Below are 15,823 nucleotides of genomic sequence, written 5' to 3'. Positions count from 1 at the left end.
CACCTATCGGGTGCATCCAGAAAGGCGACAAGGGCTTATTTCTATTAATTATGTTGTTTATTTATTTATTTTAGTTCATTTAACCTTTTTCAATTCAAATTTTCTGATTTTAATGCATTTGTCGAGCCTCACTCGACCACAAAGGGTTAAAGCATACATTTTGTGTAATAATGGTATAGCCATCTAGCGGTGAACAGGCCGAACTAATTTTTCGTTCTGTCATATTTAGTTCTGACATTTATAAACCTTCTGATTTCTTATTACCCTTGAACTAAACAGTAGATACAGTAAAATAATAAGTAAATATGTCTGATTTATCATTTATAAAAATATTTTATTAAATAAAATAATATTACTGGTCGTAGTACCAGTGGCGTCATCGGTGGGAAAACGCCTAAGTTTGTAGTGAAAATAGTTCCCGCTGTTCCCGCTAGATGGCGCCACTAACTCAAGTCCCGGTACTTCTTGTTATATTTATTATAATAATGTTTAAATAATATATTAAGATACTATACTGCAGTCTTATGAAGCAAAGAATAGTAGTGATTATGCGTTTATGTGAAATAAAAAAAAAATTAATTCGAAGGTGTCGGTAGCGCTTACTAGTAGAAACAGTGGAAAATATTTTCACTACAAACTTGGACGTTTCGTCACCGATGGCGCCACTATTACTAGGACCAGTATTAAATAAAATATTTTAAAAGTTAATACATTTTTTTCGTATCGAACCGTATTAATTGCGTTTCATTCTTGTTCTATATTGTTGAAAAAATGACAAATCACGTAACTATAATCGAATATAGTAGAACTGTATATTTATTGCATGAAGTATTAACAATAATTTCAATTTTAAAAAACTGTATAAAGATTAGGTACTCGATTAACATCTTATTACATTTAGATCATTTTTGTTCAGTAAAAGTACATAAATATTTTTATATATATTAATTTTACACAAACACGTTTACATTTTGTATTAGTTGGTAGTACATATTTGATTTTAAATAGTATTCTACAAATGTTGGACACAAGAAATTCTTCATCCTATATATTAAATTAATATCTGCATAAATATTTGTACATAATTATAAATCCCTTTGGTATTTCGATTTGAATTTTATCAAATTTATTCAAGTTCTGGAGAATCAGAGCATAAATTCTGAATATCATTCAACAGTTTATTCGAAATATATGATTTACTAAGATTAGATGTATCTATATTTTTTTTTTGATACAAAGAACAGAATCTTTTGCCATCTGGAGTTTCTAGAAAATTCATACTTGACTTTAAAGTCATGTACTCCCTGAGAGAACGTTGCTGCTTACAGTTCGTAATTGTAGGTGTTTTAGGCTGAGTACTATGATCTTGAGTCAATTTTCCATAGATAGTATTAAATTGATTTTCTAAATCAAGAAAACTGTCATCTACTTTATTTGTTCCATTTATTTCATTTGTTATCTCGTGATTTTCCTTATTGTTTTCATTATTTTTATTCAATTCGTTTGCACTTAACGGCTTCACCTCGTGTATGTAATCTTCTGGAACATGTAAAGGAGGTACTTCTAAATTTTCTTTTGAATTTTGCATCAATTTGCAGCATATTCCTACTTGAACTTCTTTATTTAACATTATGATAGGTACTTCTTCTGGTTCAGAACAATTTTGTTCTGTGGAAACATTACATTTTACATCTTTCTCATTATTTACAAATAATAATTTCTGGATACAAGTTAATGTCGATTTTATTTTAGATATTTTATCTTCTTCTGTACGTAGTAAATTATTTAACTCACACTCTAAATGGATAAGCATACTTCTGTCTACATGGATGATCTCAGATAAAGTACACCTGTTATTAATGTCATTTTTAGGTTCCACTAATGTTGTACCTTGTAAATCATTACTTAAACTTTCTATACATTCAAATTGCGTGGGATTATTATCTTTGCCAGGTGATTTATTATTTAACGAAAGACTGCTGTTCACTTCCATTCTTTGATTTTCTTTTTGCATGCTAGGAAAAATGCGAGCATCGCTTATTTTAACAGAAGGTACAACTTCTTTTGATTCCTCATCTATCTTTGAACACTTAGTTGTTACTGTAGTGCGTCTGTGTAAATATTTATATTTTATTGTATTTGGTGGCAATAATAAACTATTTCTGCTCATACTGGTAACACCTTTACAAGTTGAGTTATTCCTTGCATATTTTTTCGGTTTATTTTTAATTTCATTATTTTCTTGAATGTTATTTTCAGTATTTTCATTAAAATTGAGATTTCTACGTACATGTTTGTCAAAACATGTGGACTGACCATTCGCATTAATTCCTGTAAAAATCATAGGATATTATGTATTATAAACATTAAATACATGTAATATGTTAATAAATATGGTTGAATACTAGCCATCACTTTCTTTGTTTATTTTCTTGTTCTTTACACTTGAAAGTGGACCTAATCTTTCAGGCTGTGCTCTTTTGCGTACTGAAATGGATTTGTTATATATAAATAAACCATTTCTATGAAATCATAAAGCAAAGACAAGTATATACCAACCACTATCTTTTTGAGTTGTTTTTAAATTTTCTTCCTTTCTTAGCAGTTGTGCAATCTTAATTGGCTGAGTCCTTTCATAATCTACAGAATACGAATAATTATTTATTTTCGATATTGTTTCTCTATTTAAATAACTTTTTAATAAAAATTACCATTTTTGTGCGTGTCAGTTTCCGTCAATTTTGAACAAGTATAATAGTCAGTTCTCCTTATCGATTGCGATTGTTTAACCTGAGATTTACCCTGGTAAAATGTTCTCGATGATTTGACATGTGAAAAATGTGTTTACATATGTACATTTGTTTACATCACAGATCGAAATGTTTAATTTATACTCACTGCTGAATTGGATTTACTGTACATTATTTCTGGGATTTAACTGAACAAATTTGAAAATTGAAATCTTTCTATATTTATTGGAAAAGCTATGGGTAAATACACTGTAAGCGTGAAAAGCACGCATCAAAATTCAAATTTTTGGCAGTTGGATGGATTACAAGCATAAAGTATAACATGTTATAATAGAGAATACAGATGGCAGACGACAGAGGTAGTTTTTAGTTACATGAGATGGCGCATTTACAATGCATCTGCGCAATATAAACCAATACAAAATTTCAGATCTACGGCTTATATACCATGCATTTTTAGGGCAAATGTAATCGAAATATAAACCAATGACAATTTTAATGAATTGTTACATCGATACATAAATTCTTTAGGCGATTGGTTATTTGCTTCGGGAAAAACATCACATTGAGCATATTTTCGTAGCTTTCTTATCTACAGTTGGCTATGCCCCGAAGTTACGTCTGTCGGCCATTTTGTTAAATTTATTTCTAAACGTATCCCCTCCAATTTGAAAACAACCGAAGGTCGACGCTGTTCTCGATCTCGATAAAGTATTTTTGGTTAGGTTAATAGCTGTGTAGAAGATATTTTAACAGTAAGTAAATCATCGTGATCGAGCCTGTTTCTATCGATATTGAATAGTAGTAGAAAATTTCTGTCTATGCGTGAACGAGTGCCGTTTTAGCCATGGTTCGTAATGTGTAATTGGATGGAAGGAGGCTTGTCGTAGAGAGGCTATGGCTACTGCTTTGATCATATGTAAAATACTGTTACCCGATCGGTCACCCTTTGTTTTTCATCGACGATACATCCGGCATTTTTTTCGCCTGATTTCCCTACGCAAAATTATTTTTTGCCTCGAAACGCTCGTTATAACCTCCAAAGTCATAACCTATATAATATAACCTTAGATGAGATGTCAACATTTTAAACGGTCGTTGTTAAAGGAGTTTGTTGGTAACGTTTGTACAGAATCGTAAGAACCTGACAGATACTTAATTTTCGATTTTAAGATATACATTGTTCAAATGAGAGATTCATACGAAATTTCTTTTTGCTATTGCATCTCCTATTAGCGATACGAATGTATATTTTGATAGATCGATTGAAATTGTTTCGTTAACTGATGAATATCTCTGGAAATCTAATATTAAGAATAATATTAAATTATTAAAGTAATAAATATAGTATTAAAGTATTAAATATAATTACTTTGATTTAAAGTGTTGCTCTGATTGTTTTTTGAAACTGTAAACAATTCCTTTTTTTGTATTTGGGCATCAAATTACATGTATATTAAAATATCATCTACTTCAATTAAAGTGTATAAATTCTACTTATTTAATTATGTCACTGTACACTTCATGTAACAAATATTTTATATCTATTCGTATTTCTACCTATTGCATACATAGATTATCTATATAATTTAGTTTAACATATTTGATACATTCACATCAAATGAATCAGAAAAACAAAGTGATTCAGAGATGTAAGAATGTAAATGGTAATGAGAGGGGAATTAAATACATTTCTATCATTTCAGTGATTTCAGTGATCAAGTAATTGCATTACGATACAATGGATGTCACAGGAGATTTGACGTTGCAATGGGTCGAGGAGGTAGGAAATGTTATCCACGAGGAAGTAATATGCGGTTTAGAGGCAGAGCTAGGTGCACCGGAGGAGGAGGTGATAGGGGCTTGCGAGGAAGTTACAGTGGAGGAAACGGTTGAATCTGTACCTGATGTCGCTCCTACAACAGAGTCAGAGATATTAATGGTGTCACAGACTAGCGATATGGAATCTATTTATATAGTACCACAAGATCAAGGTCACGATTACCTAAATATACAAGTCACAGAGGAAGTGATTGCTGATACTTGGGATAGATCTGGTCCTGAAGATGGGTAAGTTTCAAATAGAGTACATTTTAGTCTGTAATACATCTGTAATAATTTCAGTAACAAACTAATTTTATATTTTAAAGGGTTGAGATACCAGATACAAAAGTGGCTCATGATAACTTGTTAGAATACGACGACATGGAAATTCCATTACCAATTGACCAAGATTCTTATACGAACATGAGACCGTATCCCTGTGACTTCTGTAGCCGAAGGTTCAGGAAAAAAGCAAATTTAATGAATCATATGGTGGCACATCAGACTGATCGTCCTCATGGTTGTAACCTGTGTGGAGCACGTTACGCCAGAAAATGCGATCTCATGAATCATTTGAAGATTCACGCGTATGCACCATCTCGCGATGGTCTGGAGGATGATCTGAATGATGATGACTCATTGGCACAGGAGGAAGAAGAATCTGCCAAAGGTAGACGTAAGAAAGTCCAATCGAGTGCACCGAGAAAACGCAAAAACAACTCTGCTATTCCCAAACGCAATATCGAGGAGAGTAAAATGGAAATGGGCAAGTACGTCGCTAAATCTTACGATTATGTTGACGAGGATATGCGTCTGTTAGAGGAAATGACTAGTAGAAATTCTACACGCAGTGGTAACTATGCATCGAGCTCAAGATGGAATGAACAAATATCACCTGTGTCAACTGAACCTCAAGCACCACGATGGCCTATAACCGATCCAACAAAACCATATGTATGTCAATACTGTGGTGTTGGCTTTGCAAGGGAAAAAGCATTAGCATCTCATGCGCGCGTACATGGCGGTGACAGTCCATTTGAATGCACATCATGCGGTGACATGTTTTGGGATGTAAACAGTTTACGAGAACATGTTCGTATCAAACACGGTGGGACAGTACAATCGGATACAGAAGAGTATGACAATGATGCAACATATACAGGCGACGAGAGATTTGGAGAATTCTATTGCAACACTTGTGGTGTTCCTTTTCACCGTTTAGATTTACTTAAACGTCATCAAAAGTAAGATTATCTAATGAAAAGTTATTTGTATTTGTTAAAGTTACAAATAATGATTAACACTTTGTTTCGACTTTCTATTGATCTACTGGAAAATTAATAACACTGTGATATTAATATTTATTATATTAGGATTCACGTCAAACAAGAAGATGATATGGTTGACGGTTTGAACCAACATCACGTTTGCAATGTCTGTGGAGAATGGTTCGAAGAGGCTTTAGCATTGTTAGCGCACGCCGAACTTCATGCAAGGTATCATTCGTTGAAAATTTACAAAAGAAATGAACAAATACTAAAGAAGTTAAGAAATTTAACCATATTAATGTATGTAGCAATTTGTTTAAAAGTAATTGAAGCGCTTTATTCAGATCACCCAGTCGTCGGTGCTTATTATGCGGTGAAAGATGTCGCGACGACGCTGAAGTCGCGGAACACGTTCGACAAAACCACGCCGAAGATGCGCCACCAAATACGTGTACTCTCTGTGGGAAAACATGTAAAGATAAACGCAGTTTACTAAAACATTCATGGGTTCACAATGTTGACAAAACTTTTGGATGTACAAAGTGTGGAAAACGTTTTCACAGCAAAGCTAGATTACGAAGGTACTCATTAAAAATTTATTTGTGTTCAAAATAAATGATATACCTATTATATGCATCATTGTATTTTAGACACATGGTATCACATCGTAATAAGATGGTAGCCTGTGATGAATGCGGAGAAGAATTCCCCGATGGTAGAGCTCTCGTTAGCCATCGTCATTCGCATAATAAAGATCTGGGCGGACGTTCCTTTCCATGTAGGGAATGTGGAAAAACATTTGGAAGTCGCAGTTCACAGCAGATTCACATACGTATTCACACTGGAGAGAGACCATACGGTTGTAGATTTTGTTGGAAAGCCTTCGCTGATGGTGGAACTTTGAGAAAACACGAGCGTATTCATACAGGCGAGAAACCGTATGGATGCGCGATCTGTCCTCGTGCTTTTAATCAAAGAGTAAGGCACTTTTAGTTAAACTTATTATTGTTTCATTTGAGAATATTCTGTTTTAATGTCTGTTCTTTTTAATCCCTTCAGGTTGTTCTCAGAGAACACGTGCGTGCTCATCATTCAGGTCCCGATCCAAAATGCGTAGGTAGCATTACCCCGTACCTATGTAAAGTATGTGGTGACGCGTATGGAACATCAGAGGAGATAGTTGCGCACATCGTACAACACTGTGACGATAACACTGCATTGAGACGTCAACCGCAAACTGGACCACGTAAATATAAAAGAAGACGCAAACTTAAACCTCATGAAACCAACACGATGCTGCGTATGAGCGACCAATACGACATGATGGAAGGAGGCTCCGATTCTGACGATAACACGAAAAGAAAACTTGGTAGAAAGAATAAGCAACATCGGTCAAACGTCGAAGAGGGATATCAAAATGTTCTTAAAAGCTTTGAGAGCTCTCTACAGAATATAAATTCAATCGTTAGTAATTCGAAGTTAAATCCAGGCAAGTCCAAGCTTTCCAAGAAGAAGCTTAGAAAGGAAGAGAAGAAGAACGAAGCTCAAGCTTCGTGTCATCCTGGCAGACCAAAAATGATTCACACGCAAAAAACAAGAGTGCCTGTAGAAATAGGTAGTGACGGAGTAAAAAAAGGACAAAAAACTAAAACTATGGTTACAAGGACTCCTAAAGTGATGCCAAATGAACATAAGTTAGGAATTTTTCCAGGTGGGGAAAGAAATAGACCAAGAACAAAAAACGTCAGTTATCATATCGAAGGAAAACTTCAACCGACACCTGCAACATTCCTGAAACCGCAAGATGAAACTCCTGAAGTTCAGATGCCAATGTTATTAACGAATATAAAGCTGGAACCTAATGCGCAGAAACCACCGAGCAACAATCACAGAAATAACAATGGTAATATCCTTGCTATTAAACAAGAGAAGATGGATTCAACATCTAGGAAAAAGTCGGGTGTCTTGAAAAAGATGAAAAAACAGAAGCTTGGAATTAAGCAAGAGCCAATGGATATCGATCAGGAGCAAATACAAAACAATAATAATACTGAGAATACAGACACCGCAAGATTAATGGAACATTCGGTAGATGGAAGTAACTTGGAGATAGCATTCGAAGCGAGTGTTATGGCCGAAGAAGAAAATATGCTTTCCAATGTGGCCGAAGTAAATAATAGCGGGAACGTTAGCACTGGGAACGTACAACTTAGTATAAAAGTTGAATCGACACCTCAACGAATGTTGTCTGTTCATAGTGTTATAACACCTGATGATATTGTCCCAGAAACTATAATACCAGATGCTGTAGAATATACTTGTGAGATGTGTTCCGCAGTATTTTCCAGTCGGGCAGAGTTATTGGTGCATGTTCCAATACACATTTGATTTAATTTGTTCAATGCGATTAAAAGAGGTATGCGAATTTGTTCTATTTTAAGAATATTTGTTTATCAAGCAATATTTTAACGTGGTCAATGAAGGTTTTCCGATTTCTTCGAATTGGCATTATGTTACTATGCCAAAATGTCCTCTACTTGTTGCTCTATGAAGTGTACTAGATTTTTGTGTTTAACATATATTTTAAAAGTTGATGCTGTCTTTAGTTTATTGCGTCATTCAGAAGTACCTAGAAACTTTCGAATGTACTCGTTTTCAATTTCATAATATCGTTATATCCTTTTTATACTACTCATGTTTCTACCAAAAAAAGCTATTTGGCTCAAAATTCATATTAAATCATGACACAATGTGAAATGTTACAAATATTTTATACGTTTACGATGTATGAAGCCAGTTACCCTCGTCAAAGAATTAACATCTTAGATCACTCTTTTTGCTATCCACAATTTTATGATAAAAATTGATAAAAGAGAAAAAAGAAATAATGGCACTTTATGTACATAAAATGCTGAAGCATTCTAAATATTAAAGCGGGTGTGTTCTATAATAATACTACTCATTTATAAAAATTAAATTTATCTTGTACATTTGCTTTTAGCTCCTAAGTAATTAGATATGTGACAACCAATGCATTGAATTACTATGATAGACCATTTGTATGCAATATTACCATCTAACATAAGGTTGTTTTTCATACATTAATTTTTTACAAACATCAATATTTAGATATCAGTGTAGGATAATTGGAAAACAACATCTTAATGATTTGATTTATATTCAAAATAAAAACAAATTAATTAGTTAACGGCACTTGGAATGCGCCAATTTATTCTAAATCAAATAACACTGGCCCTATAAAAAACTATGCGTTGTACACATTGCATAGAAATATTGATATTGATTAATTATCATATTATTAAACATTTTGTGACACAAGGAACACGATTACATTATTGCCGTTTCATTAGTATTTATTCTGTAATAAAAACAAGCTTATTATTATGGTATACCTTGTTTATATTAACATATCCAAATGGTTCTTGATGAAGTTGTCATGGAACCATTTAATGAAATTTCGCATTGTATATGATAGATTGTATGAAATAATACGTGTAGAATTTTATGAAGAAAAAAACATTAAAATTTAAACGTTTTGAAGTTTGGAATTATTTATTTTATGCTTTGATAAGTTATGCACAATTAGATCTGATCTTGACTGTATGAAAAGTTCAAATTTTTTAATTCTGTTTGTAAATCCTAATTACCTATATAATGGCATTACATATTGACAATGCTGCATTGTGTTAATATGTAATATCTTATAACATTATTTATTCTTTTTGGGTGCTATCTTAGTATCTTATAAGTTCAGGTTCATTTTTAAAGGTCTTATATTATAGCATTATATTACTATAGCAGTACCGACAGACAGCATTTACATCTTCATTTGATTAAAGAAATATAATACACAAGCATTCAGGGTTTAATTCTAATATCATTCAGTTTAACTTTTAATATTGCATTATTTTTTCATTTAAATACTTTATGAACGATTAATAGTCGTTTATATTGAAACTGTTGTTTTCATTACTTTGCTGATATTTTATATTTTATTTCTTACGTGTTCAACAAACTTTTTAATACTTCGAATTGCATACAATGAACAACAAAGTCATACAACTAGATACCCTAATCTTTAAAAATTTTGAGCCAATTTCAGTTTAAAAATAATTTTAAATATAAATATTTATGTTACTTATATATATATATATATATAACATAATCTATAGTTTGATTATGTTTAATGCAACGAACCAGCGCGGTACCTTTGTAGTACCTTTCTCAGCTTCAAAGTGATATATGTATATATATGTATGATGTACTCCAAAAGAGGATTAATTATATTTCAATGGCACTATATGTGGCAATTGATCAAAAACAGTATCTGTGCCCTATTTTTGTAGCCAAGAGATATTTTGAATATAAAAGAAATTCTGATACTATTTGTAGCATTTTGCAAAAAAAAAAAACGATAATGTATATACATATATATATATATATATATATATATATATTTTATTATTTGATGTTCTTACTTTCGATGTCTCTTTAAGAATTGCGCATAGTGCCCGTTATTTGATTATTTGATGAAATTAGTTGAAAAAAGGAATTCAATAAGTGATCGATACAATTGGTAATTTTAGTACTAAGAATATGTTTTCAAGGGAAACATTGTTATAAACGTATTTGAGTAATATAAAAAAAATTCGTTCGATAGTTCCATTCATAGGACAGCATCATATTTTGTATGTTATGTACATAATCGAGGAGTGACTATTTACTTCCGTGATACTTGTAATTATGTCGATGCTTTATGAACGAAGTATTTAAAAATCACCTAAAATGACAGAGTATTAGTCGGACTTTGTACAGTTTCAAAATTATAGTATAAGATATTTAGGAGCAGAAAAATTATACGACCAATGTAAAGGAACAATTTTTTGGGTAAAAATATATATGTAAATATATATTTACATAGATGTCGAAAAATTGATACAAAGAATCAATATATTATGTATACATGATTTTTATTTGAGTGTCACGCGCGATCACATTCCCGTTTGACGGTAGCTTTAATGTTATTCAAGCGTGTTTAAAAAATTTCTTTAGATAACGCGTGCATAGAGCAGCTAGTGCAGGTGGCAATAATTCCAAAAACTGTAAAAATAAAGAGATCCTGAGGGACATTTGAGAGAAACAAAAATTAAGAACATGTACACAATCTTTTTCTATTTTTTTCTTTTCAATTGCAAGAAGATCGTTCATATGTAAGTATCCGTGGCTTCTTTTTAAAGATATAAGTAAACTAAACAAATGGTTAGTGTAGCATATAATACTGTGTTGCATGATAAAATTTTAAACAGTTTGAAAAGAACTCTTACATGTATTACTTCAGTTGTAAATTAAGTCCTAAGAATATGTATAGACTTATAAGCACTAAATTAGCATCTCATCGATAGGACAATGTTTGTATGTGTCAGGGATGTAGTAGACAAAAGGAAGAACTGTACATATTATTATCTTGAATATGGTACGGTGATTTATTGTTAATCGTAGTGTATTTTTTTTTTAAATAAATTATCAGCAATTATACAGATACAATTAATTATATCCGCACAAAGTCACGGATAATTCAAGGTACATATAGTATGTACAACTGTAAATATGCATTAAGTCATATAATTCGAAATTTTTGTAAATGTCACTTCTATACCACAACAAATTTTGAGAGAAGTGTACTTTATAATTATATATACATAATATTATATAATACTTTTGTTGAATTGCTCTATCAAGTACTTTACTCATTTGTTTTTATTACCAATGAAAATCGATGAGAGGTACAAACTGCGATAAAAGAATTGTATAAATGAATGGTAGATGCATATAATTTGACTTTATACTATGTAAAGTCATGAAATATTATATTATTGAAATCATATTAGCAGTATAATAACAGTGTTTTCACCGTTCATAAAAATGTGTATATTATTGTCTATGTTTATGTTAAGAACAGATAAATAATTTAAGATACTGTATCTTTGACTAGGGAATAAAATCACAAACATTATAAATTTCTTTTTCAAACCCCATACATATAACAGAAATTATGACTAAAAACGCTCCGACGATACTGGTTGACGACGGTTGATCTCCGAAAAAATATACTTGTACGATATAGGCCAATATGATATCCAAAGATCTAGTCACCGATACTTTGCCTGCACCTTCTATTTTTAATGCATTAGTCACTAAAATTTGACCGCACAATCCAGTAAATGCCACTAACAATATTTTACTCCAAGTGAACCAATCATCTGGTAGCTTTAAACTCTGTTCGTGATTTTCCGACACAAAATAGAAAAAGAATACAGCCGTGACCAATGACCACCAAGATATATTGAAGATTATCGTTGAAAAATGGATTTCCGAGCACTTTCTCATCACAACTATGTTGAGAGCTGTGAAGAAGGTTGCTAGGATAGCACATACGTATCCCATAATATTGTATGGTTCAGTTCTGTGTACCTAAAAGAAAGAGATGTTTTATAAAATTGTTAATTCAGAAAGATTATACCAAGAGTTAATTCCTTTACCTGAAATAAAAATGGTGGCTTAGAAACAAACACAACACCAGTAAATAGTACACACATAACGGTTACACGTAATATTCCACATGGTTCTTTTAGAAAAATGAAAGATAACGCAATAACGATCACTGGAGAACTAAATATGATGGTCGTAGCATCTCCAATGGGTAGTTTACGGAAACTATAATACAATAGCGACAGCGTCGCACCTCCTACTATTCCCTATAAAAGATCAAATAATTTAATAGGATCACTTTTTTTATTTAAATTATTTCTACTTCGTATTATGCGAATAACGCTATTACTAATTTTATAATAAAACGTACCTGGAAGTTTAGGAGTAGTCTTTGACCTTTTGGACCAAATAAACTTTTGGAACTTTTAATGGCTGCTCCAGCCATGACTAACATTTGCAGAATGGCTCTGATGGCCAGTAATATCATAGGGTCTACATTCTGAATTGCTTTAACTAACGCGGAACTAATTGTGAAAAATGTACCTGAGAGAAATGCCAGAAATACGCCAAACCACTTGGTACCCTCTTGATACGTTTCAGCATTATTTGCAAATTGTTCTGTATAATGGTACGCTGGATGTATACTGTTATAAGAAGCAGTAGAGTCGATGCTGAATTTCATCTTCATCGTTCGAGTAACTTAACAGCTACAATATACAATTATACTGAACAAGATATCGGCATACTACTGCCTACCATCTGCTGTCTGGTAGAATTAACATACAGCTTTGCATGTCAAACAGCTTATGGGGGGATTAATGACGGTAGGAAGATTTGAAAAATATAAAAGCAATCGGATTGTGATCAGTCTGACTATAAAACTATAAAACATGAATTGTGACATAAACGAGTACAGAATAAAGTCATTTTACTTTTGTTTATTTTAGATTTAGTGTTCTAATTCGATACGGATGTGCATAATCAAAACAAGTTCTCTTATATAATTGATTACAGTTAATCGGAATTTTAATTTTTTGTTACGTGAATTACATTTATCGTACCGTTATGTCACTCATGCGATTTCAAAACACGTTGGCATAGTTCTGTCTTACTGCAGATGTGTGGTGCACTCGGCGTATATTACTTTTTTGCAAATATTAACGAAATCACGTTAATACAAGTACCAAAATAATGCTCTTTTATTATCAATTTTAAACGATTAATAAGTGTAAGTCTAAATTACAATTATTTATGTTGAATATCTTGTTTAAACATCATCAAAAATATATATATGGTCATATAAAAGAGATCAGTCCTTTCCAAATTGCAGAGCACTTGTTGGTTGATCTACACGATAAAACGTAGTACCCAAATTAAAGTATCCTAAATATTCAATAGTTTCTGGAGTTGTATCAATATGATAATGACCACCTTCTCCATGATTAGAAAAGCTGTGGAAGTGTTGAACGCGCAAATCCAAATTCTAAAAGTATAGTGCATATACACTTATTTTATCATACAACACTTAATTAATTTATCATACATATTTTATGATACAACATCACGTATACACTTACATGTTCAGAATTAACAAATGTGCCAACAGCTACAAGAGGTGTTGACATGTTATAAAAATGCAACCAATTGTTCAACTGTGCTTCCGTCTTAAGAGGAGTTGTAGAGAAATCTGGCATGATATGTTGTTTAACTTTTCCATCTCTCATTAAAAATGTTCCTCCTAATCCTATAGTTACAACAAATTAATGTCAGTGTTTGAACATAGCTCTAACTTAAATTCATCATCTATAAGATCAGCTTACCAACAAAATTATGTTCATAATGTTGGGCAAGTGCATTTCGCATGCATGCAATAAAATCATCATTGCCAGTACGCTTCTTGGCATGAACTTTTAAAACTTGTCCTGGTTTTCCTTCGCTGACAAACAAGTTGGCTAATAGAGCTAATCTTGTTTCATCGTTAGGTAAAATTTTTAGCAAATTATTTCCGTTTGTTTTATCAATATATGAAATACGAGTTTCATTTTTCACATTAGAAGCTGAGACAAGCATGTTCATTATAAGCTGAAAAATCATTTATACAGCAAATTAGTTTAAATGAAATATGTCAGAATTGTAATCTGATGAGTATACCTCACAGTTGGAATTTAGGTAAGGCCATGGTCCAGCACCTGCTCCAATAACAAGGGAGTCTTTTGGATATTGCAAATGATTCAGCAGTTCTTTAATGTCATACAACTTGTCTCTTTGTACAGAGGGAAGAAGAAATGGTGGACCACCAATATCCAACAATGTTGGATTTCCACCCAATCCTAAACACATGATACATTGCATTAATTTAAAACAAGAAAATATTCTATTTCTAAAACATTACCTGGTGCAGCAAGGTTGAAAGGTTCCTGTGTTAAATCAGGACAATCGACAACTTCTATTTGGACTTCAGAAAAATTTTTTACTAAGCCTTCTTTTAAAACTAAGAAAACAGATTATATACATTATACTATACAGTTCTCTTGTTAATTTCTATTACAATTTATATTATTCAAGAATTACCATTTTTTACTTCATGAAGTGAAGGTACATGAAGTTCTCTTTTTTCAATGTTAAGTTCATTTGGGTTTAAAGAAGCCATGGTTGGTGTATTAATATAGTGTCACTTATAAATTTGAATTAAAAATGTTAGTTTTATGGTAAATAAAATTTTTAATACCAACTAGTGAAATTCGTAGAAGTTTCAATATATCTTCGTTCCAATGTAAATTTTCTTTGCAATTAAAAAGCTGAACAATATCGTTCAAAAGAAACAAGGAGACTGGCAGAAAGCAGAATACATCATTTTACCATTCCAACTTCGCTTTATCTAATCGCGTGTTCATACGCGCTCTTATTTCGTAAGAGTGAAATAACTTTTTACCACGTACTTACGATTGCAATAATGTTGATACGTGATAATGTTTTACGTATAGTCGCTGGTAGGGATCTTGTGAGGTCATAAATTAAAACAGTAGTTATTGCTTTATTGACACAGGTAACTGATTCCTGGGACGACAGGGTATGAGCATACATAAGAAGAATAAAGTTATCGAAATATGAATCTCCTAATTCTGATATCGTATGGTCCTGAATGAAAACTTGAAAAGTCTAGCTCTATCCTTGCCTAAAAAGGTGTCAGATTACTAATTGCGGTCAAGTAGAATCTGACACCGATCAATCGATCTCCGACCGATTTTTAGGCGTAAGCCTCACAAGATCCTTATTCCATTAAATTAATTAATACAAAAATTAATAGACCAGTACCATTTCTAGTAAAGATTAGATCACAGAGGAGGTAAAGGATCCTGTACCTCGTCTGTGATAAGATGATAAAAGTATTGATTAATGTAAAAAACTTTCCAGTTGGAAGTAATACATAATTTTCCTCAAAGATAGCGCCACAATGTATTTATTACATAT

At 32.2% G+C, this 15,823-nt stretch overlaps 4 protein-coding genes across 7 annotated transcripts; 1 reads left to right on the top strand and 3 right to left on the bottom strand.

The window, feature by feature from the left end:
* Positions 1-800: 800 nt before the first annotated feature.
* On the bottom strand, positions 801-3,058 carry LOC128879256 (metacaspase-2-like). Its single transcript, XM_054128234.1, has 5 exons — positions 2,899-3,058; positions 2,712-2,802; positions 2,560-2,640; positions 2,410-2,487; positions 801-2,331 (listed from the first exon to the last, which is right to left on the bottom strand). Exons 1-5 carry the CDS (start codon positions 2,920-2,922, stop codon positions 1,127-1,129), a joined length of 1,479 nt encoding a protein of 492 aa, XP_053984209.1. The 5' UTR covers positions 2,923-3,058; the 3' UTR covers positions 801-1,126.
* Positions 3,059-3,422: 364 nt separating this feature from the next.
* LOC128879724 (zinc finger protein 91-like) lies at positions 3,423-8,230 on the top strand. 3 transcript variants are annotated; one of them, XM_054129139.1, is made up of 8 exons: positions 3,423-3,505; positions 4,457-4,820; positions 4,901-5,344; positions 5,426-5,818; positions 5,948-6,070; positions 6,187-6,423; positions 6,493-6,820; positions 6,902-8,230. In XM_054129139.1, the coding sequence occupies exons 2-8, from the start codon at positions 4,492-4,494 to the stop codon at positions 8,228-8,230; spliced, it is 3,183 nt and encodes a 1,060-aa protein (XP_053985114.1). In that variant the 5' UTR covers positions 3,423-3,505; positions 4,457-4,491. The 3 variants fall into 3 exon arrangements, with proteins under 3 accessions (XP_053985114.1, XP_053985112.1, XP_053985113.1); XM_054129137.1 differs by having other exon boundaries at positions 4,901-5,818; XM_054129138.1 differs by lacking the exon at positions 3,423-3,505 and adding an exon at positions 3,802-3,886 and having other exon boundaries at positions 4,901-5,818.
* Positions 8,231-11,851: 3,621 nt separating this feature from the next.
* On the bottom strand, positions 11,852-13,386 carry LOC128879731 (solute carrier family 35 member G1-like). The gene is made up of 3 exons (XM_054129149.1): positions 12,723-13,386; positions 12,403-12,618; positions 11,852-12,334 (listed from the first exon to the last, which is right to left on the bottom strand). Exons 1-3 carry the CDS (start codon positions 13,038-13,040, stop codon positions 11,852-11,854), a joined length of 1,017 nt encoding a protein of 338 aa, XP_053985124.1. The 5' UTR covers positions 13,041-13,386.
* A 141-nt stretch (positions 13,387-13,527) lies between these two features.
* LOC128879732 (ester hydrolase C11orf54 homolog) lies at positions 13,528-15,789 on the bottom strand. Of its 2 annotated transcripts, XM_054129151.1 has the most exons (7): positions 15,668-15,789; positions 14,924-15,026; positions 14,745-14,843; positions 14,504-14,682; positions 14,173-14,434; positions 13,930-14,096; positions 13,528-13,835 (listed from the first exon to the last, which is right to left on the bottom strand). In XM_054129151.1, the coding sequence occupies exons 2-7, from the start codon at positions 15,000-15,002 to the stop codon at positions 13,662-13,664; spliced, it is 960 nt and encodes a 319-aa protein (XP_053985126.1). In that variant the 5' UTR covers positions 15,003-15,026; positions 15,668-15,789; the 3' UTR covers positions 13,528-13,661. The 2 variants fall into 2 exon arrangements, with proteins under 2 accessions (XP_053985126.1, XP_053985125.1); XM_054129150.1 differs by lacking the exon at positions 15,668-15,789 and having other exon boundaries at positions 14,924-15,273.
* Between the last annotated feature and the right edge of the window lie 34 nt (positions 15,790-15,823).

The sequence above is a fragment of the Hylaeus volcanicus genome, chromosome 7 (genome assembly GCF_026283585.1).
Source record: "Hylaeus volcanicus isolate JK05 chromosome 7, UHH_iyHylVolc1.0_haploid, whole genome shotgun sequence".
Classification (NCBI taxonomy): Eukaryota; Metazoa; Arthropoda; class Insecta; order Hymenoptera; family Colletidae; genus Hylaeus; species Hylaeus volcanicus.
The sequence above is the reverse complement of the archived record's forward strand: the minus strand, read 5'-3'. Positions and strand labels throughout refer to the sequence as shown.